Here is a 25,513-nt window from a genome sequence, read left to right as displayed (position 1 = left end):
CCAAATTTGTGTGGTACTTTTTTTACGTTCTATGGGTAACGTTAGTTGAGGTGCGCGGTGGATCAAACCACTGTGGGGCAAGGGGGGAGGGTGGACTCAAAATGTTTCTAAACTTAAAACGCATTTTTTGTCCCGTTTGCGTTTGTATTGTTTTACTAGTATTTACACATTTATTTTAAGTATATATTATTATATTATTTACAATACTCAGCATGGTTTTCAGGGGGGGACAGCCCTCAGATTGGGGGGGTCCTGTCCCCCCCGTGATTTACGCCCCTGACCATAACTACAAGTTTCAACGCACTACTAACACAACTCAACCAGCCCTCGCCTCGTTTTATGTATATACATTGGGCAAGAATTATTTAAATGAGGAATATCGTGAAGTGTACACTCCTGGAAGAAAACTCAAGACTACAATCGAGGAGTTTCAGAGAGTTCAGATTATGATATAGAAAATAACTCTCTTTGGAGTGAATTTGTAACTTTGCTCAAACAGGATTTTTATTATGCTAAAATATTCATGATATTCAGACACCACAACTCACCTGACACTGGGCTTCTAGTTTGATCAGTGGCAGAGAGTCTGATGCTGCGACTCCCAGAGATCTGAACAGGCAGAGAGTCTGTCTGGGTGATTCCAGAGCCCGTGTGCAGGGCGGACTGTGAGTCTGTGTTCGCACGAGCTGCTACGACATCCAGAGCCGAGCCCAAGAGACGATTCTAAAGACAGAGGAGAGCACCTGTGAGCTGAGTCATATGATAAAGTAATGCACAACTTGACAAACACAACCAATTATGAAGCAAATCTGACACCTCTGCAGGTCTCTGAAACGAAGATGTGATACAAGAACATGTGACAGCTTTAAACAGAAGTCTTTTTTTCTAAATAAAAGAGTTCAATGTACAATGTAGACCTAATCTGTTTAGTATTTGGTAGTTTTTTGGTACAAACTATACTTTTATACAGATGTCACCATATCATAACAGGATATTTACAGTAGCAAAAACGTTCAATTCAAGGGTTAAGGATGGTGGAAAACATGAAAACTGAACTATGAATATTTTTGGTGCAATACTCTTTGCATAACATCTAACAAGTAGACTCAAAATAAAAAAGTGAAATAATACAATACAATAAATAATAAAACACAAACAAGACAAATCAGTACAAAAATGAAATCAAACTAAACTAAAAACAAAATTAAGCACAAAAAAACCTACAAAAAAACATTAAAATAAAATAAAAACAAGACAAACAAAAATAAAATAACAAAACAATAAATTAATTAATTAATTAATTAAAAAAAATATAAAATAAATAAAATCAAAAATCTAATAAACTAAAATATAAACCAATAAAATATAAAATAAATGAATGAATTAATTTAAAAAAATCTAATCAAATAAAAACAAGACAAACAAACAAAAAAAGTAAAATAAATAAATAAAATGAATAAAATAACAAAACAAAACAAAAAATTTAATAAATAAAATTAAAATAAATCAATTAAATCGAATCAAAAATCAAATGAAATAAAATAAAAAAATCAAATTAAATTTAAAATCAAATTAATTAATTAATAAATTCATTAAAAATAATAATAATTCTGCATCTCCAGATCGGGACAGAGATTTTGCCATCTTTACCTGCAGTTGAATCTGCTGACACTGTATTGTCTCCAGGTGTTGCAGTCTCTGCTGGATCAGAATGTTAAGTTGCTCTTCCAGATGGGCCGCTCTCCCAGCAGAAGTGTTCTCCGTACTGGCCGCCCTCCCAGGTGGGACACTGCCCTCTGCTGCCTGCAACCTCCTCAGCTCAGCAGTTACCAGTGCGATCTGAGCCTCCATCTCACTCTGAGCCTGATGGGCCAAAGAAAGACAGTTTAAGGTGACTGCTATAATAAGGTATTGATTTATGAATTCATAAAGGATATAATGCTATATGAATCCAAGAAGGTCTACCTTGATAATTGGCGCTGTGGCAGCAATAGTAGCAGCTGTTATAGCACTTGTCCCAGGATCTCCTAATGGAAAAGAAGGATCTGACTGGCCTCTTGGAGTCTGGGATCTGTCTTGGTCCAACACTTGTACAGTCACGTTTCGTCTTAAAGGGGCACTTTGGGATCTGAAAGACACAGTGAAATATCCATGTGTGCAAAATGCCAATGTTTGATCATAGGAGTGACTGAATGGAAGCAGACATTACCTCTTCCTGAGGGCTGCAGAAACTGCACCTCTTCCATCAGCAGAGTATGTAGAAATTTGCACATCTTCACCTGCAGTGTTCAGAAATGTCAAATCAATGTACACTAGTGGCATTCAGCAATTGAAAAAGAATATAAGCATAGTTTACAATACACAAATATATAATATATATCATAATAATATAGTTCTAATAAAATTCAATATAATATAATATAACATAACATACTATAACAGGTGTTTTCAAATTGGGGTCCATGGGATTTTATTAATATGTTACATATATTATACTTTTTTGTACTGTAAACTATTCTTATATTCTTTTCAAGTGCTGAATGTCACTATTGTAAATTGATAAATAAAAAACAGAGGAAAAACTGTGTATACAAATGAAAAAGGATTAAATAATAAAACATATTTAAATAAGAGAAGTTTAGATGAAAACAAACTAATAAATGAGTAAATACATTTAAACAAATAGATTACAATAAGTAAATAAATAATAATCTACAGTATTATAATGAGTAGAAAAAATACACTATCTTGGACACACACACACACACATATATATACATATATATATATATATATATATATATATATATATATATATATATATATATATATATATATATATATATATATATATATATATATAATATTATAAATTAGTAACTATATAGATACTTTTAAATTATGATCATATTTGGGGGTCCTTGGCATCTAACAGATTTATTTATTTATTTACAGGGACAGTGCATATTAATGAACATTGCTGTCAATATGCCAGAGTTAGCCAAAAGGCTATTTTTCACCTGCAGTCCCTAGACAGATGTCATCCTAAAAGAGAGTAAAAAAAGATTGAGAACCCCAATACAATAATATAATATAATATAATACCCATAATACCTTTTGACTTTAAGTTTCCTGTCAGCATGACTGTAGTTGGAGCTTTACTTTTCCTGGAGGACTACATGACAGACACTTGTTAATTAACATACAAACTGACAAAATATTTAAATTAAGTAAAGTTTACGTTGTTTAAAAACAAAACAAACATAAATAAACCAACGTAAACAATATCTCACTTTGTCAAAAAGGGCAGCAAGTTGATTTAATGGTCCACCAGCCTGTTGTTCATCTGGTCCAGCTGAATTCAGATAAATATGAATTTAATCTTTTGATCATTTAGTTGATCTCACAATTTAACAAACATCAGTGTGAGTGTTACCTGTCTCTGCAGCTGAAGGGATTTTCACAGGAAGGACAGATGGGATTTCTCTCTCATTCACAGAATGAACGTGTTCAGAGTCTGACAGTCTCCTGATGTAAATATGAACTTTATTATGACTCTTGTGCTGTATTTCCTCTTTGCTGGCAGCTCTGGTTGACTGAATTAAAACATCTGCTGCATCAGAACTGGACGTAGAGTCGTTTAAGTGTGTGTTATTGATCACAGACACACAACAAGAATCCATTACTTTTTTATCAGTAATAAGGCAGTTTGGACTTCTTCTTCTTCTTCTTCTTACTTATTGGTAAGAAGAGTCGGTCAGTCAGAGATGTCAGTCTTTAAACGGTTAACAATAATATTATTCGGGCCCATAACAGTCTTACCGTAAAGGTGACGTCAACATAACGATTATTGTACGGATATCCAGAGATGACAAACGTCAACCACTCTGATGTTGTTTTCAGTGTTCGTTTTAAATTTCCCGCCGCAGGTGATTTTTAAAAGCAACCGGATGGATCAGCCTCTCTAATTTCTGCTATTATATTAAATCCCGTCTTCATATCGTAGTATTTTAATGTGATATTCAAATGATGCTTTGTTTCAGTTCACTTCAGCTGTAAATCCAGCTATTTTCACAGCGTCGCTAGTTGCCGACAACAAAACTTCACAACTGTGATCTTGGAGACAACGGCATGACGTTTAACGGATTTCAAAATAAAGGTTTGTCTTCTCTTTGTTTTGGTCTAGAAGTCTTTACATTGCTGCTCCCATTGGGTCGTTATCAGAATATGTTTGGAGAAATAGATAAATAAATGTTTATTTGCTAAAAAAAAATCATTTTACAGGCTTATTACCCAAACCGTATTAGACGGAAACGTACTTCAAGATTTCGATTAAAAAAAAGGAAAAATTATCTGAATTTTCTCCCTCCTAAAGCTAAGGAGGTGAACTCCAAATTTTAAATGAGATTTATCATTCCAATTAATTTTTACTCACATCCCTCACTGTGAAGTTAAGGTATGTCTGGAAAACAAAGAGTTTGACTTTGTTATTAATTTCTTATTATGTCTTGGAAAGTGTTTCATTCATACGTAGTTTAAATCTAAACCCAACATTAACCAGCGGATGAATGAGGTTATGTACAAATCCTTAAAATGTATTAAAAACCAGAAAGCCCTCAAATTAATTTCTATTTTTGATACGTATAAATTATTTTCAAAAGCCCCATTTTTTATTTATTTAATTTAATTATTTGTTCACTGGTTTTATAGTGCTTTTTCCTTTTTGTTACTGAGTATGCTCAAACGAAGGCTGAACAAATGTTGTTATATTCAGAGATTTAATTATGTACCTTGTTTGTATGTGGAAGCATAATAATAAAAATAATTCTATTTGCTCTTGTTGTTGTTGTTTCGTCTTTATCTCTAAATGTATCTAAATATTTTAGAACATACATGGTTATGAATTATGTATGTATAATACTGTAAGACAATCATATAAAAAACTACTGAAAGTAGGCCTGTTTTACAGTATTTAATATTAGATAAAGAACTTAAATAAGCAAAAGAAGGGATGAATGTATTTGTTTATCATGAATTGCAAGATGAGTAACGTTAAAGCTAAACATTTAAAAAAAAAATCATCATCATAATGCACCTCCAAACACACACCTTAAGGTCTTTTTTTTAATACATGATTTTTAAGGATTCGTACTGCATATTGTAGTCCCTCATACGTGTTTTCAATATTTAATTCAAAAGGACTCTTATTTGTTACGAAAGCGGATATCTGTTCTGTTCTCACATGTCCTTCAGATCCTGAGCTCTGACAGCAAAGGTAGCCGCTTTACTGTTTTTTACGTCCTTTGCTTTGTTTACGGTTGTTGTCTAAATCGTATTTACTATAAAGCTATTATTAATTTATTTATTTAGAAATGCATTTTTCGCATAGTCGGTGTTATAAATGTACATGTGTATGTGAGATGATGCTAAAGGCTAATGTAGCCACTCATCATCACACTGATTTGCTCGGAGGCCTCTATTTATACGAGAGCGTATATATTTTAGCAAGTTGTGCGCTATCACTGAGGTCTGCTATTTTAAATGCTCTAAATTTAATTCATTTTCATCCTCAGCATCCCACCTGTATTGTAACTATGGCAGCTCAGGTTACTGAATCAGACCAGATCAAACAGGCAAGAGAAACCTTACAGACTCGTACAACATATATTGTCTATTCATAGTTAGGAAATCATTCAGTAACCCATCACCTTTGTATTTTGCAGTTCAAAGAATTCCTGGGAACCTATAATAAACTGACAGAAAACTGCTTCATGGATTGTGTTAAAGATTTCACTACAAGAGAGGTCAAGCCAGAGGAGGTGGGATTATGCTTTCTTAAATATCCTTTAAAATAAATGTGAAGTTATTGTTAAATAACTGGTTTACACTTTATTTTAAGGTGACACAGTTACATTGTACTTACTCAAGTACTGAGTAATATTAATTAACTATAGAGATACAGTTAGGGTTAGTTACTTGTAATTATGCGTAATTTACTGTTATTACTATAGTAAGTATGCAGTAACGTGTAACTACGTCACCTTAAATAAAGTGTTACCTTAGGGTTAGTTCACCCAAAAATGTAAATTGTCATTAATTCCTCACCCTCATGTCATTCTAAACCTGTAAGACTTTTGTTCATCTTCAGAATACAAATGTAAGATATTTTTGATGAAATTCGAGAGCTCTCTGACCCCTCCATAGACAGCTATTTAATTAACACGTTCAATGTCCAGAAAGGTAGTAAAGACATTGTTAAAATAGTCCATTTGACTCCAGTGGTTCAACCTTAAAGGTGTCATGAACTGGCTTTTTTATAAAAAAATTATACTGTTGTCTGAGGTGAACACTGGTTTTCTTTTTACATTCCAAAACATCATAATAAATAAGTAATAGGCTATTTTCTACCCTGGTTTTGAGCCTCTCTCCTGGAATGCTCGGTTTTTATGGGCTTGCCGCACTGAAGACTTGGAAGTAAACGCCCACGGCTAGGATTGGATAATGGTTGCATATTTAATGAGCTTCTGCTCCCCTGTCAGTACACGTGGGAATTGTTTTGAAAGCGTGTGAGAAAACGGCAACCGGCATGATGATTCGCCCACAGGGCTCACAAAACGTCTTTATCAAACAAACACAATGAGTTATATCTCATCCACCCGTGATTGATTGGAATGTTTGTTTGTTTTTTATTACTTGGCCCGCCCGATCGGTGGATATAAGCGCAGTTCGTGCATCACACACACGCCAAGTACGTTGCAGACAGCATGTTCAAAACTTCCGCGGTTGTATTTTTCCTTCAAATATCAAGTCAAGAGAGGGAACAACGCACATCAAGAAAGCCCGTCGGCAGGCCGGGCTTACGTTTTGGTAGCCCGTCTGGAAAACACATAGCCCTGGGAAGTTGGGCTTTGCGAGCCCTGGCCCATACATGTCCGAGTCTGATCCCGAATCGCAATGAACCAACAACACCACAAATAAAGGATTCTCCAGCCTGTGACAGCGTGCTACGGGATGTTCTGTTAGACACGTACACATAATCCATAGGTATCAAACGATATGTAACTATGCAATACTATCACATATGAGAGACATTTTTTACTCCCATTAGTGTGTTGCTTCATTCATTCATGTAATCTCATCCTGTCTGCAAATCCAGTCTCTTGTTTACAAACTAATCCGTGGTGAAATGAAGGAACAAACGCGCAATGTCTTCCCCACATGAGCTGGAAATTCATTAAAAATAAAGTTCATCCATGCATTCATAATATTGGTTTCCGAATTAGTGTTAACTGTGTCACCTATTTTTAATTTAGTCTTGTGCCAAATGTCCTTGTTAGTTTTAGTCATATTTAGTCATTCACATATCTTTTTTTTGTTAGTCAAGTTTTAGTCGACTAAAAGTGTCATCATTTTAGTCTTGTTTTAGTCAAAAGAAAACTCAATACATTGTGTGGCAAAATAAGTTACATAAAATACATATAACCTGCATAATGTATGTGCCACAACACCATAGCTAACTAGTTGATTTACAGCGTAGATGCCTAAAATCAGCATTAGCTTATGGGACGATGGGCACAAATATCGATTTCGATCTTGATTCAGTATTCATATAGCCTACTGTACATATAAGGAAAAATAAGTTCTATTTTTAAATTATATTTGCTTGCATTCTTTACTATTCACTATTATTAACATTTTCAAAATTTCACAAATAAGTAAGCAGTTATGATCTGCAATACTTTTTTGAGCAACTAAAGGGCCATACAGGCACCTGGTGGGTAATGGCATTACAAATTAAAAATGTTATTTTCCCAGCCACAAAATTACTCTAATTTGCCTCTTTGCATTGGAATTCTCTATTTTAACCTTAATTACTACTCTAATTATAATGTAAATAATAACAATATTAGAAGAAAACATTTTAAGTGGTCATTAATGGACCATAATTATTGCACAAATAGTATTTAGGTACCAAAATATTCAATAAATATTATTGAACTAAAATATAGGCTATTTATTTTTTAAAATAGTTAAGGTGTATGGTCACATTTGACCACCAACGAGTATGTGTGACCAATTAGTAAGGAATATCTGAGGGCTAAATACAAGAAAAACATTAACATTGTTGCATCTCTACCACTCTCCATAATAAAATGATACTGTAAATGTGGCTTACGTAATAATCAATGCACACTATGCTGTACCGTTTACCAAAAATTGCTGCAAACACCTGTATGGTGAAGCTGTTGTGTAACTTACGCGGCTTAAGCCACTCAAATGTATTGACACAGCGCTAGAAGTATTGAGCTCTCCGGGAACCACATGAGATGACAGGCTCGCAGCAACCGTGCTTGAGCAACAGCGCAAACTCCTTCAGAATATTTTGAACAGCTGAATATTCTATCTCATGATGAAAAAGTAGAGACGATTGTAGATGAAAATGAAGAGATTGTATCTTAGTTTTTATTTTATGCAAAACATTGTAGTCTCGTCCTTTTTCGTCAACAATAATGCATGTCAATTTAGTCTTAGTCAGCGTTTTTGGACATAGGTGCAGTCTCGTCATCGTCTCGTCTTCGTCATGAAAAAAAAGGTTAAAATTAACACTAATCCGAATTAAGTTTATGCGGTATGTTTATTGCTTAGAAGTTCGATCCGGTTTAGCTCTATTTTGGCCTTTATCATCTCAGGCACTACAGAATCAGGCGGTACTTCACCGCACGATGACGTCAAGGGTCGGCATATTCTGAGATCGAGCGTTTCCTGGGCCCGGTGTCTTTTCTTTGACTAACAAGGAAGTTTTCAGCTCTGAAACTTCCAGGATATTCTTATATTACCATGACCTTTTATATATCAAAAGCTCAAGGGAAAGTGGATTTCTCAATTCAGGACCCCTTTAATTTAATGAAGCGTCGAGAATACTTTTTGTGCTCAAAAATAACTACTTTATTCAACAATTTCTTCTAGCCTGTGTCAGACTCTTACGCTGTTGACGCAGTGTAAACAGTGCAGCGCTTCCTAGATTGACGGCAGGATGGCGGCTCACCATTGGCTAGCTCCTGCGTCAGCATCACGCTCATTTCGTGGTGCTCATGTGAACCGCGTCGCCCAAAGGTAAACCAGCCTTCTGGTGTCAGCCACTGTGTCAACAGTGCAAGAGTCTGACAGGCTAGAAGAAATTGTTGAAAAAACTTGTTACTTTCATAAAATGCTTCATAAAATGAAGGTTGAACCACTGGAGTCGCATGGATGATTTTAACTATATTTGTTACCTTTCTGGGCCTTGAAAGTATTAATCACGTTGCTTTCTATGGAGAGGACCGAGAGCTATCGAATTTCATCAAAAATATCTTCATTTGTGTTCTGAAGATGAACAAAGGTCTTACAGGTGTGGAATGACATGAGGGTAATTAATGGGATAATTGTCATTTTTGTGTGAACTAACCCTTTCAACAGTACTATGAACTTGATTTCAATGTCACTTTTCTTTCCAGACCTCGTTTACAAAAGTACCTAAAGATGACGCAGAGGATCTCCATGCGCTTCCAGGAGTATCACATCCAGCAGAATGAAGCATTGGCTGCTAAAGCCGGCTTGTTAGGACAACCGCGGTAATCAACTGCTGCTGCTGGACTGAACTCCAGACCATTATTCCAGCATGGAGCAGGGCCCTCCAAACTGGAGCAGCAAGACAGAGGACGCAGGCACTGGGGATAGTGTGTGAAGCCCTCACATGTCTTCCGGCTCTTCGGATAACTGGATTGTTGAGATTTTTGGTTTTCCAAAGGACAGACACTCTGATTTTGACCGTTATGCTGGTCTTCCGTAAAACGCGAAAGATCTTCATTGTTTTTATGTTAGAGTGCTACAAAATAAAATGTTAGTCAAGTCTAACATTCAGTCTTGTTCATGCATAATTTATCTAATGAAATAAAAACAAAATGCTTAAGGATGAGTTCTGGATCTATACTAGTGGGTGAATCTCACAAAACAACAGGTCATAGTTCAACCCAAATTCAAAATAAACAAAATTATTATTTTGCATTTCAATGACACGTCAGTAAACATTTATATATGTTAAATGTCCACTTCCTTTAATGCAGATTTTACATTAAATATATGAATTAAAGGCAGAGCAAATACGTTTATTTATTTATATATATAAAAAGGTGCAGTGTGTAGTAGTTGAGGATTTATTGACAGAAATGCAATATAATATACATAACTGTTTTCAGTGATGTATAAAGACCTTACATAATGAACCGTTTTTATTATCTTTGAATGCGCCATCCCTACTACATACACCGCAGGTCCCCTTACAGTGAAGTCACCATTTTGCACGGTCATGCTTCTACAGTAGCCCTAAATGGACAAACAAGACAACGTCATCTTTGCCCTGTATCAGCCCCTGTAGCTTCGAAAGGGAGCTACTTGGGGTGAGCGGTTGCAATTCTGTGCGCGTATACACACACACCCCATATATAATTTACATATACACACACACACACACAAAGTATAAGTATTTACAAGTATGTGTACTCCCTTTACTTAATTCTTAGATTTAATATATCTGCATTAAAAGGAAATGCAAATACTTAACATATACTTTAATTAATGCAGATTTTATATTAAATCTATCAATTTAATTGGAACACGTATGTATATATTCTATATACATCTCAGTATATTATTTGCATTCCCTTTAATTCATGCATTATATAAATAAATGAAAAATGTTTCAATATATTAGTGTCAATTATACTAGTGTATTTCTGCCAAATAAAAATACATGGTGGTGAAATGGTCTTGTTTTGTGAATGTAAAGACAAAGAATAAAGACAAAGAAATAAGAATAATATTTCTGAATATTTCAAAACTTTATTAGAAATGAGAAGACCTCTTATTTTACATAATGATACAATGGCTTTGCTCAGGAACCTAATGCCTTCATTTCTTCATCCAGGAATCTGTAAATAAACTGAAGTCACAGGGAAGCAAATTTTCACAATTTCATCGCAGTGAATGAATCGATGCCTACAGCATAACATGTTGGACATAGTCATCACTCTAGACAGCTTGGGTTTAGGTTTAGGTTCCTAAATGGTTGATTATATACAGTCTAAAGATGTGCTAATGCTTCTACCAACTTGACATAGAAAAGGAAAATTAATATACAAAGATGTACTGTTTAAAAAATAATATAAATCATTTTTACAGTTTGTGTAAAATGTATTTTGCAAATACATAGTTTTTTGAAAGATCTATTTACAAAAGGAACAATCAGTAAGAAACCCCTGGGCTTAACATACTCGTGTGAGAAGCAACTCATTTATTCAATTGGTCAAGAACTCAAAATGAAAATGAGAATAAATGTTTAAATTATAAAGTACCAGGAAGGAAAAAAAACAAAACAAAAAAAAAACAACAAGGATGGAGAGAAAAAGCAGGTCACCAATTTTTGGTGCTCCAAGGGAGCTTTGGGCCCAAATGGATGAGCGGTTTACTGCACAGTAGTTACCCAAATTGTGACGTCACATTCAAAGGTTCAAGACCCCACAAAATTCTCATATTTCCTTCTACCCCACCGACCGAACCGAATGTGGGACGACTGTAATTCTCATCTTGTAAAAAATACAAAAATGCTGTTCACGGACTGAATAAATATATTTAACAAGTTGCAAGATAATACCTTTATTTTACACAAAAATTTCAGCTCTAGAAATCTTTCATTAAATAACTTCACGGCTGTGATATATACTTTTTGAAATTTTCCATACTAAAATAAAAACTCTGCAATTACATATAAAAAGACAAAATACACTTGCAAAGGAAATTAGTCCACTGAAAACAGTTTTATCTCGTGTTCCACTGTAAACATTTTCTGCTTTTCTTTTTTTTTTTCATTTCCATTTTCTTATTTTCTTAAAAAGAGACAACAAAAATAGGTTTTGCATAATTCTCTGTGCTCACATACTAAGATAGAAGTGGAAGACGCCGGCTGCAGTTTTCAGTAAACTACATTTCCTTTTGCAACTGACTTTGTCCTACTTTTCCAAAATAGGGCACTCTGCTGTAACACGTGTACTTTGGCAGTTCTGATGGAACAAGCGCACTACAATTGACCTTTCTTTGAATAACCATATCCAGCTGGTTAAGTTGACCATTACCTAGGGATCTGAGACGGTTTGCTTACCATGTTCTGATAGAGGAACGTACAATTGATTGATTAGCAGTCCCTGCTGCGCAGAAGCAGTAAGAGGAGGTTTCTGTTCAGCGTTTGTAGAGAGATGCGGAAAGTGCCGTCGTATTCGTTCTGGATGGATAAATCGTAAGCTTTGATTTCATAGATTACATTCAACCCTCACGTAGAGTCCGTTCCCTGGTGCCGAGAGTGGTAGCGACAGTGAGCGAGAGGAGGCAGGATCAGTTTACAAAGTGCAGAAGGTGGGAGTGGCCAATAGGGATCATAGGAGACGTGGAGGCGGTGGGCAGTCGAGTGCTATTGGCTGCTTGCTCTGGCCCGTCAGTATGCGCGTCTCCGTGGAGGCGGCGGGATGCTGAGAAGGCAGAGGTGGAGCGGGGCGGGATGGGGCGTGACATCACCTGCACTCAACGGCCACAGTGTTCTGCGTGGGGGAAGCTGAAGACGGACTCATGCCCGTGTCAGACGAGCCTGATGATGTGGACGCTGTGGTGTGGGACACTGTTGACCAGAAGCAAAAGAAACTGAGAAACCCAAACACTGTTTACAATACAGTCAAAGCTAAAATGTCACTTAACGTTGAATTGAAGCTGAGGTTAATCAGACAGCCAAGAGAAGTGTGACATCAGTTGACATCAGCCAAGTTAGCGAAACCATTCTCTGGTATCATCATATTGGACCTCGCTCTTTTTCCAATATTCACTGAAAAATAACTGAATAAACCTGACCTAACCTTCTAGGATTTAAAATCAAATACTCAATATGAAGAACACTGGAAGCATTTACAGTTTGCTGTCCAAGTCAAAGTCTTTAAAACACATCAGAACACTCGCCTTGCTCCATTCTTCTGTTTTACAAAGATTAACCAACGTTTTACAACGAATCAAAATAATACATTAATTAATAGTACTTATTCCATGGCAACCAAAAATTAACCATAGTTTTGCTTCAAATCCATAGTTTAAATATGGTATTTGTGTGGTTATACTAATGGTAATACGCCAAAAACGTGGTTTTACAATAATAAAACCATGTCAATTTTCGTGAGGGTATATCTGTGCACTACATTATGTGCAAAAAAGTTACTAAGCAAATGTGACCCCGTCTGTGAAACCCCGGCTAAAGTCGCATAATCTAATTCGGAGATATAGTAGTCATAGCCATAAAAATGACCAAAACAGGCAATTTGTGTTTATTGCTGTAAATGATAGATTATACCAAGGGCTTTGAGATGCAGTACTCAATTTTTCATTTATAATATTATAAATACTGAAATTAATGATTTTATTAATGGTTATTAATGGTTTTATTATTTTGCACCAAAAAATGCTGGACGTGGGCTTCTTAAAAATTGATTTGAATAGTCTCTTTGTTTACTTTGGATGCAGAAACAACTCCTGATTCTTATATCATTCGGTTCAGAAACTTATTTTTTACAATTAGAAAGTGCAAACAGACCATAATATCAATCCGCACGACCAAGGATCAGGTCAGTGTCAAAGGCAAGAAAACTGACTTAAGCCGGGTTCCGATTTCTCGGAATGTATCCGAGATACATAGCCGGGTCCCGATTTCTTCTGTGTGGATTTCTGGGTGTCATCACCGACATTTCAGGAACAGTTTATTTGTTTCCTAACTCCACCTTCTGCCTATACATCCATCTTATTTTAAAGACATTTAATGGCTGCTAAGTGTCTAAATAGTTTGGTTTTTCGATGCTGATGCGCTGGGTTTATGAATTCGCTCTCTGACAGGGCGGCCGCGGGCACGCGAAGCGCAAGGGACAGAACAGCTGATAGTTTAATTAATAATGACTAATATAGGCCTACTGTTTTTTGTAGGCTAAATAAAGAACCCGTATTATATATTAATATAAAAAAAGTTGCGTGTGTCCTTCGGAAGCAAAGCTCTTGCGTCTGATGTTTTGGTATCGGTTTGTAAACCTATACGAATAGAACATGCATGAATGAGAACATAAAGTGCAGGACGTGCTTTATGTAGGCTAAAAGAGTTATTAAGCACAATGAGCCATGAAAAAATCCTAATGAATCATAATCTAATCGAATTGTGAGACAAGTGAAGATTCACAGTTATGACTAACTATCTGCACATAGTTTGAGACTGACCTGTTAACTTGTTAGGGCATTAGGCCTAGTCCTGGATTTACTCCAAATGTTGCATAGTGAGATTTTCTATGGATGTTTTATATATTAATGTATATATATAGGCCTATTAATGACATTTTCTACTGAGATTTCATTTTACTAATAAATTTATAGCCTACAAATCATTAGAGTGAACTGACTTGGTAAATCAAGCTCCTGTGGTGCCCCCATTCGTTTCAATGTTTCACGCTTTTTTGACATGCACATTATAATAAATAGACTTGTTTTACAAAACTAAGAATTTTCCCATAAATGTGTCCTATATCACTGAAAATGGGAGAATCTTAACTTTAATGTGGTATATGGCACATTATCAGAATAATAATGGTTAAAATGTTTTCAAATTTCAAAAATAAGCTTGATTTTAAAATTGGAATTTCTCAAAATCATGATTTTCTGAGGCCGAAATTCAGCTTACTTTTGACATGATCTTACTCAGTCAATATTAAAGATATCAAGGTTATATTTTCACAAAATGTTCTTTACATTATGTAGGATGATTTTATGTATAAAACAGCGAATTACAAAAAAATGACTTTAGCTGGGTTTTCACAGACAGGGTCACAAATAGTTTAAATCCCTACATTAAAATGATATTAAAGAAAAAGAAAAACACAAACTCTGTGTTACCAAATAACAGGAATGTTCTGCGGGAACACACACACACAGTTGCTATGGATAAAGTAACCTGTTGCTGTCATTTATCATCCTGTAAATAGGCTATAAGAAACGTCTTGCATTTATATTCAATTACACGCCGTTATCCCTTTACGGTTACTACTCTCATAAAATATGTGAAATACATGTTGACTTTTAAACTTAAATTTAACATCCAACAGCAGATATTGCAGCTTAATGAATGTTTAGCGCTGAATATTATGCATATGAATATCTCCCTCTCTACTGCGTTCTGTCTGTTTGATGCTTGTTCAGTGAAGTTTCAAGCATAATGCAGACTGTCAGGACGCACTTTCGTGCAATAATGGAAGAACTCACGTGAATTAGTAACAGTTACAGATAAGGATATCATCTGTAAAATGAACGCTTTGCACTGAGGACGCACACGCATCTGTCAAATCGCATGACTGGGTATGTTAAACGCTAATGCATTAGCTTAAAGCTTAAAATAAAGAATTCTCATGTTTTGGGCACTTGGATCATGATCCTTTCCTGCAGCAACTCTCTCGGTTTCCACTCCACTATTTTTAGATGCATTTTGTCTAGGGATGTAATGATTTAGTCGGAGCCGGTTGAAAATCGAAACAAATGTGTGATGATTCAAGTCGGTTGAGATGTTAAACGAATCGCAATACACGTTTTAAACAGCCTCACTTTACAGGCACGACAGCAACCAGCAAGTTGTAGCTTTGCTTGCGTGACGGACTGTACGGTGCACACTGGCACGAAGAAGAACAGTGGAATAAGCTAATGTTTTCAGTTCAGTCATATGGAAGTTGGGCGTGAGTGCACCAGTGTGCACGCGCTGTCAAACAGAAGCATGGCGACGGCAAGTACATAGTTTACATAGACTCATTCAAATCGGCGGCATTTTGACTTTCCGAAGACTAATAAATCACCACAGTGACAGGCTCCAGTCACCTCCGTCTGTATGTAAGATGATAATAGGCCAAACTACACTGACCGGCGGATTTGCAGCCCCACTCGCGCCATCGAGGGCGATTGCCATGGAGATCAGAAGGTGCATCAGTGTTTTCACAGAGAAAGATACAAGGCTGTTTTCTGCCGTAGTAAATTAATTCCAAGGCCTTCCTCATCAAGAGAAAGACCAGCGCGAGGATGTGTTCCACAGACTGAAGGAGAAATCTGTGCTGTTGCAGAACCAGGTGTTGTATTTATTTTACTATCCCTTCTCGTGTACATGGATTTTTTTCCCCTTCAATAATTAATTGATTATTATGGCATATTTATCTAAATGTGTTCTGTTTTTCTAACTCTTGCAAGTGTAATGATACAAATTATAATTAAAAGCTTGCCTTTATAACAATGTGAAACCCCTGTCACTGTTGTACTTAAATTTTACCTAGTCTTTATATTTCTGCTATTCCTCAGTGCAGGATGAGGGTGAAGAAGCTGAAACAACCTCCTCCCAAGAGAACACCATTGGAAGATCTCATTGAAGGGACTTTTTGAGGATTTGTTTTAAAATTTCAATTGAGTTATTATTTGACATTAAATATACATTTAAATTTTACAAAGAAATATGCAGAATTTTGTCTGAGAAATAAAAGGACACTTTTATTTTATAATTTGTCTTAAATCTCCTTTTGTTAAAAAAGTAGTGAGAAAATCGTATCATGAATCATGACACTAGTATCGTGAATCTTATCGCATCGTGAGTTGAGTGAATCGTTACATCCCTAATTTTGTGCATAGAATTGCATCATTCAGTGCTGCAATTTGGCACAACTGGTGGAAGCTTTCCATGCACAGAGGGCAGACCAGAATAATCGATAATGAGAATCGCTGTCGATTTTATTGATTAGTCTAGGCCTGTAGCGATTGGTCGATACAATCGACTGCGTCGACGCTGTTAATTAGTCGACGTCTATATTTTTAGTCGACTGGGCAAGTTGGGTACGATATGAAATTGTATTAGTAGTACCGGTAAGTTACTTAAAAAAATTACAGCACTCTAATAAAGAGCAGTATGTGTGACAGCAGGAGTGAGGACGTGTGTGTGTGTGTGTGTGTGTGTGTGTGTGTGTGTGTGTGAGCTCTGCTTCCATCGTTCACTAAACAATGGAAGCAGCACAGAAAAGTGTGGCGCGGTCAGGACGTGCTCGCGCTGCCGGACTCTGACCTGAAGTGCGCGCACACGCCTTTCACTCAGACAGATCGCGATGCCAGTTTCGCGGATTATTGGGTTTGAATAGTAAAAAAATATGTAAAAATACACATCCTGGCGAGTATTCGGGTAAACGCAGTCGGAGTTGAATGAGAAATCGGGTGTTACAATGAATTTGGTCCGTGCAGCTCTTAAAGGGCCGGACCTAATATTCTGTGTGAAGCAGGGCAGGAACATGCCGGCCAAGTGAGTTTTTAGGGTTTTTTTAACCCTAAAACAATGAATAGTAAGTTGTCATATTATTCAATTACTTTCGATATAAAAAAAAAAATTGTCGTTAGTGGCAGCCCTAGATTAGTCGTTACAGCCCTAGTCCTCATCATTAAGAAAATGAATTAAATTTATCCTCATCATTAATAAAATAATAATAATTATTATTATTAATAATAAATGAAATAAATAAATACAAATTTACCTTCTCTTTCCTTCTTTTTTAACCTTTTCCGCCTCCTGTCGATGGAAGCCACCTCAGACTTGAGTGACATGTAGTATTTCCTGATTTCTTGTAGCTTCTTTTGCAAGAATGAAATGCGCTCAGTACTTGACATGTTGTCCAGCTCAGCTGTGAAAAACAGAAGCAGGAACCAGTCAGGAGAGGATTAAAGTTAATTAAAAAAAAACATTATTTTTTAAAATAAAATAAAAAAACACCCTATAGTACTGGACTATTGTGCTAGGTACCCCAATGGAAGGGTGCCAAAAAAGTGGTGTACGGTTCGGAATTAGGGTACCATTTAAAACTTCTGACAATAGAAACGGCAAAAATTTCGCACCGTACTGAACTGTACAGCGCGGTGGAAACGAGCCACAAGATATCTGGGTATAGTAGAATTTCCCAAAGTTTAAAATGAGCCAAAGTATCCTTTAATTACATTAATCTGCTATATAAACAAATCTTTCATGCTTATCAAACGATAAATTGCACACATTAATAGTAAAACTGTATGAATCAATTGCATCTCCAATATAAAGAAAAAATATGTTTTTTAATATAGCCTGGATTCTGTCAATTGACAGCACGCTGTCTCATATTAAATGGAGAGAATCACTATCAAATGTCTGTTACAATGCAAATGTGTCTACATCTGATGTCAGCAAAGCATGAGAAGCCACAACCAAAATAAAAGTTTGTAAACTCACTCAACTGGCAGGACCACTTGTATGTGCGGGGGGAAGGGATGGACTGCTTCTCTTTGTGCTTGTCTTTCTCCATGTCTTTACTGTTAGGAGAAACCAGACCGGGCGATCGAGAAAGCTTCTGGCTCTTGGGTAGGCTGGAGTGCTTGACTGGGGTTAGCTTATTAGAGCTGTCCATGGCAGACGGGTCCTCACTGTCGCTACTGTGACCTGGAGACATACAGAGAGACGGTCAATATTAAAACAGACTCAAATCGGATCAGACCAAGACAAACAATACACAGTTAAAGCTAAAATGTCACTAAACGTTTAATTGAAGCTGAGGTTAATCAGACAGCCAAGAGAAGTGTGACATCAGTTGACATCAGTCAAGTTAGCGAAACCATTCTCTGGTATCATCATATTGGACCTCGCTCTTTTTTTTCACAAACCTTCCATTTTCACATACATTCAATATTTCACTGATAAATAACATTAAAATCCTGACCTAACCTTTTTAGGAAAAAAAATATAATATTGTTTTCTGTTAGTTGTACGCTATAAACTGATATTGAATAACACCGACTTGGACAACAAACTATAAATGCATCCAAAGTTTTTAAAACACTTCAGAACACTCGCCTGCTCCATTCTTCTCTGTTTTACAAACAGCGCTTGAACGTTTCTGGCTGCGTTTTTGCTTCTTGGCCGACGAGCCGGTAGTGCAATCCAATAACCTCTTTTGACCTGAAAATTCAGATTGGTAACCAAATGGATAAGGAAAACATGAACAAAGATGGTCAAGCAGACAAAAAAAAGCATCAAATCATCATAAAAATAACAAATCTAGTAAACGGACAATATATTGGCAACAGTAGAGCCTTTTTTTCTTAAACGGCACCAGTCTAATTAGGCCAATATTGAAGTCTTTTATTTTTTTCTCCCCAATAAAAACGGTTTACTCTTTAACAGCAGGTTTCAAAAGTCAACCATTGGTATTATCAGAATGTGCATCAGGCTTTAACTTACCTCTGTCCTTTCCGTCTCGATCCTGCAGTGAGATGCTGGAATTGCTCGAACTTGCACTAGCATCAAAGCTATGAGTTGACTCGTTCTCCCCGAGACCCTCCTGTGATTCTGCCACGCTGTCCACTTCGATGGTGGCGTCACTCTCACCCTTAGTGCTTTGAGATTCGTCCGGGCTGGGGGCAGAGGATGGGGAAAACAGACGTGGAGGTCCCACTGCAACCAGGACATGAGGAAGGTGGTCAGAAGGCTCCAGAGGCTGAGGCTCAGGCTGAGGCTGAGCTTTCTCTTCCTCCATCATTTTCAGTAACTCTTCACCAGAGGGTTTCTCCTTCTCCTCTGGATCGTCAAGGTCCACTTCGTGGCAGACCAGTGCCTCTGGGCCAATTTGAGGCATCATTTCCTCGTTTGTGGCTGTTGTTGGATCTTCCAGCTCTGGGCATGGAGGTTCTACCTTGAGGTGCACCTCTCTGGTAAGAGCAGGCATCTCAGATTTAATCTCGATATCTTTGCTGGGAGATGATAGTGTTGGAGTAGGGGGTTCCTCGGGTTTCTGCACCTCCTCGGCCCTCTTCTCAGGCTCAGGTTTGTTCTCTATCAGTAGTGCTTTAACTGGAGAAACCGTTTTGGGTTCTTCTTTTCTGTCCAGGCGAATTTTCTTTTCTGGCGTTCGCGGTTCAGTGATTTTGCGTTTCACTGCGCTGCTTCGCTCTGGAGGCTCGATGTCCTCTGTTGCGGAGTCGGTGTCTGAGCCGGCTGTCTCCACCAGCTTTATTCTCTCTATGGGACTGTTATGCGGCGTTTCCTGGGATTTCTTCACAGGCCGTGGAGGAGTGGATGGTTCCTCTGCCTCTGTGTGATTAGCAGCAGGTGGTGTTTGTGTCTCTGATCCTGGTTCTTTCAAACGAGGTTTCTTTGCTCTTGGTTTTGGAGAGCCGTCATCGGACTCAACAGGGAGCCGGGATGCATCTTCCTCAGGGTTACTCTCACTCTCTTTGAAGTTGAGTATCTCTTGTGGGCTGCTGGGTAGTTCAGGCTCAGTCTGCGCAGGTTCTGGCATTGTGCACTCCTCCGAGAGATCCTCAGCTGCCTCTTGTTTTGCTGTCGAGGGTGGATCAGTTCTCTCGGTCCAATCCAGCTTCTTCTCAGGAGATTCCTCAGACTCGCTATCATCTGAGGAGTTCCCCGAATCTAAAAATGTGGGGGGAAAAAAGGATGAAAATACAACAGGCATGAAAGTTAACCATCATGAAGCTGTAAACTATACCTAAAACTAAAGATACACAGATGTATTGGAAGAGATAAGTATTTCTGTGCTTTCTGAGCCAACTGTAAAAAACGACAACAAAAAAACTGAAGGTTCCAAAATGGGGCAGGAAAAAGGCATCAAACAGTTAGAAACTTGTAAAGTGATTTCACATGACTCTTTAAGACTGGCAGTTCAGCATGAGCTCACTGGTTTGTATTTGTCTGTCATATATAAATTATTAGCACTTTATTTTACATATCACTGGAATTCCATTTATATTGAGAAACTGATTTCGCAAACAAACAAAACAATGCAAGCTGCTCTTACCATTAGATCCTCTATCAGAATCATACATCCCAGAAGTTCTCCTTGTTCGCCGGCGAGGAGTACCTGTACAAATATTTTAAAAAGTAAGTTAATGCAATAGCCACGGTCATGTGATTGTTTCCCAGGATATACAAGTACTGGCAAAAACAAAAAGTATCCACCTTATTTTTTCAACACGGAAGCAAGCAATTTTCTGTGAATGTGCAAGATTTCTGATTCATTAGCTGCTATAAAGTGCTGTAAATGGTAAAGCTATTTGCACTACAAACCAGTATGTTTATAATTATGACAATACAATACACCAGTTTGCAATATCAAGCAGCATAAGCTTTTTTGTGGAGCTAAAAAAAAGCAGATGACACCGGAAGCAGACACATTCAATTTACAAATGGCCACACACTCTTACGTGGAAAAATAAGGTGGATACCTTAAAAGCACTGCGAGATGCATAAAAATAAGTGTCATTTAGAACAGTAATGTTAAACAAAACCCACAAAGCCCTTAACCTTACCACATAAATGATAATGTTTGTCATTAAATGGCAAAAGGCTGGTTTATGTGACAGGAAGACAAATACGTAGATGATTTTTTTTATTACCAGCACCCTTCCAGTTTCCAGACCTGAACGTTAGCTACAATATCACAAGTTTTACACACAGCTTTTGACATTCTCTTACTCTTACCCTCTCCATTTGGCAGGGCAGAAGCATCTGCAGGCCGTGAGTTCTTGCTGCTGGATCGACCTTCACTGCTGGGGGTCTTGGACAGACTGCGGGAGGTGCTGGGAGGGGTGGATTTAAGTGGAGGACGACCTCGCCGTATCCCCAGTTTGGCCTTATCCTCCTCTTTCTCCTTTTCTCCATCTTCTTTATTCTGTGGTGAAGGAGAGCATGAAACAATTTTCCCCGAGGTTCTTAGAAGATAAGTCTTGTTTTTTTTTATTATAGACTTGTCACTCACCTTCATTTTTTTCTTTTGTTTTCTCTTTGTTCCACCTTTATCTCCAGGCCATATTATTCGATCTGCCTTGACCCATTCATCATATCTGTTAGAGACAAAATAGCCTCTTAAATAATATTGTCATCACACACAATGTGAAAAATAAATAATCCATTCAGTCTTCACAAACCATTTGGATATTTTCAAAAGAACACTGAATTCTGAACCGCATGCTTTAAATGTCCAATGAAAACTCATATTTTGTGACTGTGTTCACACCGCTGCCGGCGAGAGCCTCAAAATTCACTCTGGCCGCCCTGCCAACAACGCTGTGAAAGATTACTGGACACGCTGACGTAGATCAAATGCTTGGTCTTTTTTTTTTTTTACTTTATTTAAACTTTTTATTTAAATCATGTTGTTCAGCATTTGTGCAGACTGACCACAGGTATAACCGTATAAAAGTTAACCTCATGAAATCATTTAAATGTGAGTGTAAAAAAAATAAAATAAAAAAAAGATTGAAAGAATTTAACAATTATAGTTACATGTTTGCTAACGAAATAAACCAATTAAAGGCCATTTGTGTGGTGTGGCTTGTGTTCATGGTTAAGTGCTAGTCTAATTTCAACATGCAGTTTATAGGAGACGTTTGCTAGCATCGGTCTTTAATTAACATTAACATTAATTTGTGTGCAGCCTACATTACAATAACGGTCCTGGTTGAAGTGCAGCATTAATGCAATTGGTCAAATCGGTGTTGCTTTGAGCAACTCAATTGCATTCCCGCTGAAAAACAAGTGTTCTAGCGCGCAAAATTTTCGCTCTCTTATCAAACCCGCCAAACCAATGATCAACCTCTCCTAAATACTAATGTGGTCGGAACCAAAGTTTCCAGGACAGCGTTCTCTGGAATCATCTCAAGCAGAGCACTTCAACATTTCGATTGGTTGCCACCCGGTCGCCGCCGAACAGCGTCATAGCTTATTACCGTAAAGCTGATTTCAACTGTCCTCGACGCCCAAATCGTCCAAGACACACATCTCTCTTCAGAGCACGCCGCCAGCTCCCATTGAAAATAAATTACTTCCGGCCACTTTGAGGCTCTCGCCAGCGGCAGTGTGAACGCACAGTAATGGTAAAAGGCTAAAAGTCTATTATAGCAAATGTGAAATTGAAGCTGAGGTTAATCAGACAGCCAAGAGAAATGTAACATCAGATGACATCAGTCAAGTTAGCGAAACCATTCTCTGGTATCATCATCTTTGACCCCATTCTCATAAACAAGCCTTCAAATTTCATTCATTATTTACAAAGTATAGTCCTTTCAAATAACAAGTAAATGAAATACCAAAAATGCAGTCTCATCAAAGCCTTACCTCACGTTCCAGCCGTAGTAATGCACCAGGTAAAGAATCTCTCCATCATCGGTCTCTGTGTTTTTGATGTTAGCTTCATAGATCTTCTGTGTCTTCCCCTTGCCATATTTCACTTTGACTTTAGTGCCGGTCAAAGAGTGCTCCGAGTCCTCACAACAGTCATCCTCCTCCCTGTCGTCACTGTCAAACACAAATGAATATGCTCTTCATCAACACAGATTTTTTTTTTTTTTAAAGGACTATATCATCTTTGAAATAAGAGTTTGATTTACTATATAAACATACATACACTTCCATTCAAAAGTTTGGGGTCAGTAAGTGAAAAGATGCATTAAATTGATCAATCAGGACAATTATCATCAACACTGATAATAAATGTTTCTTGAGCATCAAATCAGCATATTATAATGATTTATGAAGGATCATGTGACTGAAGACTGGAGTAATGATGCTGAAAATTCAGCTTTGCCATCACAGGAATAAATTACATTGAATTTATTAATTGGATTAACCCCTTGAGATGTACCATCTCGTTTTTGAGGTGGTCCTAACATACACCAATCAAAACATCTAAAATATTGTGAGATATTACTACAATTTAAAATAACTAATAATGTAGCTGTTTTTACTGAATTTTGATCAAATAAATGTATAATCGCTGGACATAAGAGTGTGTGCCACACGAGTCCAGAAAAGTGAAGCCAAAGTGCCTCGACCACCCCCAGGTTGCTGGATGCAGAACAGGTCAATAACCCCGCCCTCTCCATGAAATGTAATGGGACACAGAAAAACTAAACAATCAAATACATTTTTTCCAAAGATGGCTTGGGTCATTTTAGGCTTTTATCATCACGCTGACGTTAAAGTGTTCATTCTTTAAATATGTTTGGTTTTAGTTAGTTATTTGATGCTATAAAAACAGGGGGTGTGACATTATGATTGACAGCTTTTCTGAGGCACCAACGGTCATTTTTCAGGAACTTCGCGAGGAGATGGAAGATTTAACTTTAATTTCTACATTTTCATGATTGTTTATTTCACACAAAAAAGCATCATCCATCTTTTTTTTTCAGTTTATGGTTCCAACACAAGCACATTAACACACAACTAGGGCTGTCGTGATACCCACAATATTAGTAATACTGCGATATTGACAAGCCAACCGCAGAATGCGGTTCACGGATCCCGTCACGATATTAAGCCAATCAAAATCAATGCAGGAGAAAATCCTTCACTGCGGCAGCCCTAAATAAAACCACAAATATTTACATATCAGCACCTATACAGCAGTGTGACCCAAAGTGATGAATAACAACAGGAGAAAATAAATATTTTTTTCCAGGTATAATAGACGTGAGATGCTGGTCCAGTGGGTTAAACCATGGAACTGATATGCAGAAGGTTGCTGGTTCAATCCCAGCGGTCAACACCAGTGTGTCCTTGAGCAAGGCACCTTACTCCATGTTGCTCCAGGGGGATTGTCCCTGTAATAAGGGCACTGTAAGTCGCTTTGGATAAAAGCGTCTGCCAAATGCATAAACGTAAATGTAAATGTAGACGTCCTCAGCAAAAACAGCCAGTTTAACTTAAAGGGTTACTTCACCGATTAGCATTAAGCTTTGAATCAGTAGAAACCCGGTAGTATATTCGAATGACCGTGCTTCCCTCCTTCATGTCCCCCTGAGACGAGAGATTTCTGTATTTTATGTCTGGAAAAAAAATGTTTTGGGCCAGAGGCTAAAGGCCAGTAGTAGGAGCAAGTTCTGCATGTTTCCAACCCGCCCAGAGGGGTGGGATCTCACTCACAGAATGTAAACTGCGCATGGCCGCTCGGGCATTGATAATGGAGCGTGCGGAGCAAAGCAAGTGTTTTCAATAAATCCTTATGAAAGTTAAGCTTCCATAGGCATGAACTGAAAACGCTTAGAATTAGCGCCAACTCAGGGGCGGGTTGCTTGAATTGTGGGTTCATTAGCCTATTATTCTTAATGAAAAACACAACAACAAAACCGTACAATGACAAACTCACTTAAATAGGCACAATTCGCTTTGAAACCAAATCTTCCGCGACCATCTGGTCTGTCAGCTGTTTGCTCTCGTGATGAATGAAATCTGACTCCTGCTGCGTTTGGGCTGCAACTCTCGTTCTGCTCGTGCTGTATTAGTCAGACACGTTCAGTTTTCATTGCAGTGTCTATTCTCTCACTGAACTAAATTATTTTATTACTATAAAAATCAAAACGA

General features: G+C 37.3%; 3 protein-coding genes across 6 annotated transcripts in view; 1 reads left to right on the top strand and 2 right to left on the bottom strand.

The window, feature by feature from the left end:
- kiaa0586 (KIAA0586 ortholog) overlaps positions 1 to 4,113 on the bottom strand; it is a 155,979-nt gene extending 151,866 nt beyond the window's left edge. Inside the window, exons 1-7 of the mRNA XM_079832271.1 lie at positions 3,437 to 4,113; positions 3,294 to 3,355; positions 3,115 to 3,175; positions 2,210 to 2,279; positions 1,966 to 2,128; positions 1,651 to 1,863; positions 549 to 723 (exon numbers count right to left, since the gene is read on the bottom strand). Of these exons, the coding sequence (XP_079688397.1) occupies positions 549 to 723; positions 1,651 to 1,863; positions 1,966 to 2,128; positions 2,210 to 2,279; positions 3,115 to 3,175; positions 3,294 to 3,355; positions 3,437 to 3,683 (991 nt within the window). The 5' untranslated portion in view covers positions 3,684 to 4,113. The remainder of the gene's footprint in view (positions 1 to 548; positions 724 to 1,650; positions 1,864 to 1,965; positions 2,129 to 2,209; positions 2,280 to 3,114; positions 3,176 to 3,293; positions 3,356 to 3,436) is intronic.
- Positions 4,114 to 5,213: 1,100 nt separating this feature from the next.
- timm9 (translocase of inner mitochondrial membrane 9 homolog) lies at positions 5,214 to 10,992 on the top strand. 2 transcript variants are annotated; one of them, XM_079833820.1, is made up of 4 exons: positions 5,214 to 5,275; positions 5,574 to 5,633; positions 5,724 to 5,819; positions 9,495 to 10,992. In XM_079833820.1, exons 2-4 carry the CDS (start codon positions 5,595 to 5,597, stop codon positions 9,570 to 9,572), a joined length of 213 nt encoding a protein of 70 aa, XP_079689946.1. In that variant the 5' UTR covers positions 5,214 to 5,275; positions 5,574 to 5,594; the 3' UTR covers positions 9,573 to 10,992. The 2 variants fall into 2 exon arrangements, with proteins under 2 accessions (XP_079689946.1, XP_079689947.1); XM_079833821.1 differs by having other exon boundaries at positions 5,219 to 5,275; positions 9,481 to 10,815.
- The window catches only part of arid4a (AT-rich interactive domain 4A), a 36,944-nt gene continuing 22,285 nt past the window's right edge, over positions 10,855 to 25,513 (bottom strand). For all 3 annotated transcript variants that reach the window (XM_079833817.1, XM_079833818.1, XM_079833819.1), the window contains exons 17-25: positions 23,270 to 23,449; positions 21,912 to 21,996; positions 21,635 to 21,824; positions 20,952 to 21,014; positions 19,379 to 20,566; positions 18,992 to 19,096; positions 18,374 to 18,580; positions 17,649 to 17,795; positions 10,855 to 12,703 (exon numbers count right to left, since the gene is read on the bottom strand). In XM_079833817.1, coding sequence (XP_079689943.1) covers positions 12,600 to 12,703; positions 17,649 to 17,795; positions 18,374 to 18,580; positions 18,992 to 19,096; positions 19,379 to 20,566; positions 20,952 to 21,014; positions 21,635 to 21,824; positions 21,912 to 21,996; positions 23,270 to 23,449 — 2,269 coding nt within the window. In that variant the 3' untranslated portion in view covers positions 10,855 to 12,599. The remainder of the gene's footprint in view (positions 12,704 to 17,648; positions 17,796 to 18,373; positions 18,581 to 18,991; positions 19,097 to 19,378; positions 20,567 to 20,951; positions 21,015 to 21,634; positions 21,825 to 21,911; positions 21,997 to 23,269; positions 23,450 to 25,513) is intronic.

This window comes from Gobio gobio, assembly GCF_949357685.1.
Source record: "Gobio gobio genome assembly, chromosome: 13".
In the NCBI taxonomy this organism is placed as follows: Eukaryota; Metazoa; Chordata; class Actinopteri; order Cypriniformes; family Gobionidae; genus Gobio; species Gobio gobio.
The sequence above is the reverse complement of the archived record's forward strand: the minus strand, read 5'-3'. Positions and strand labels throughout refer to the sequence as shown.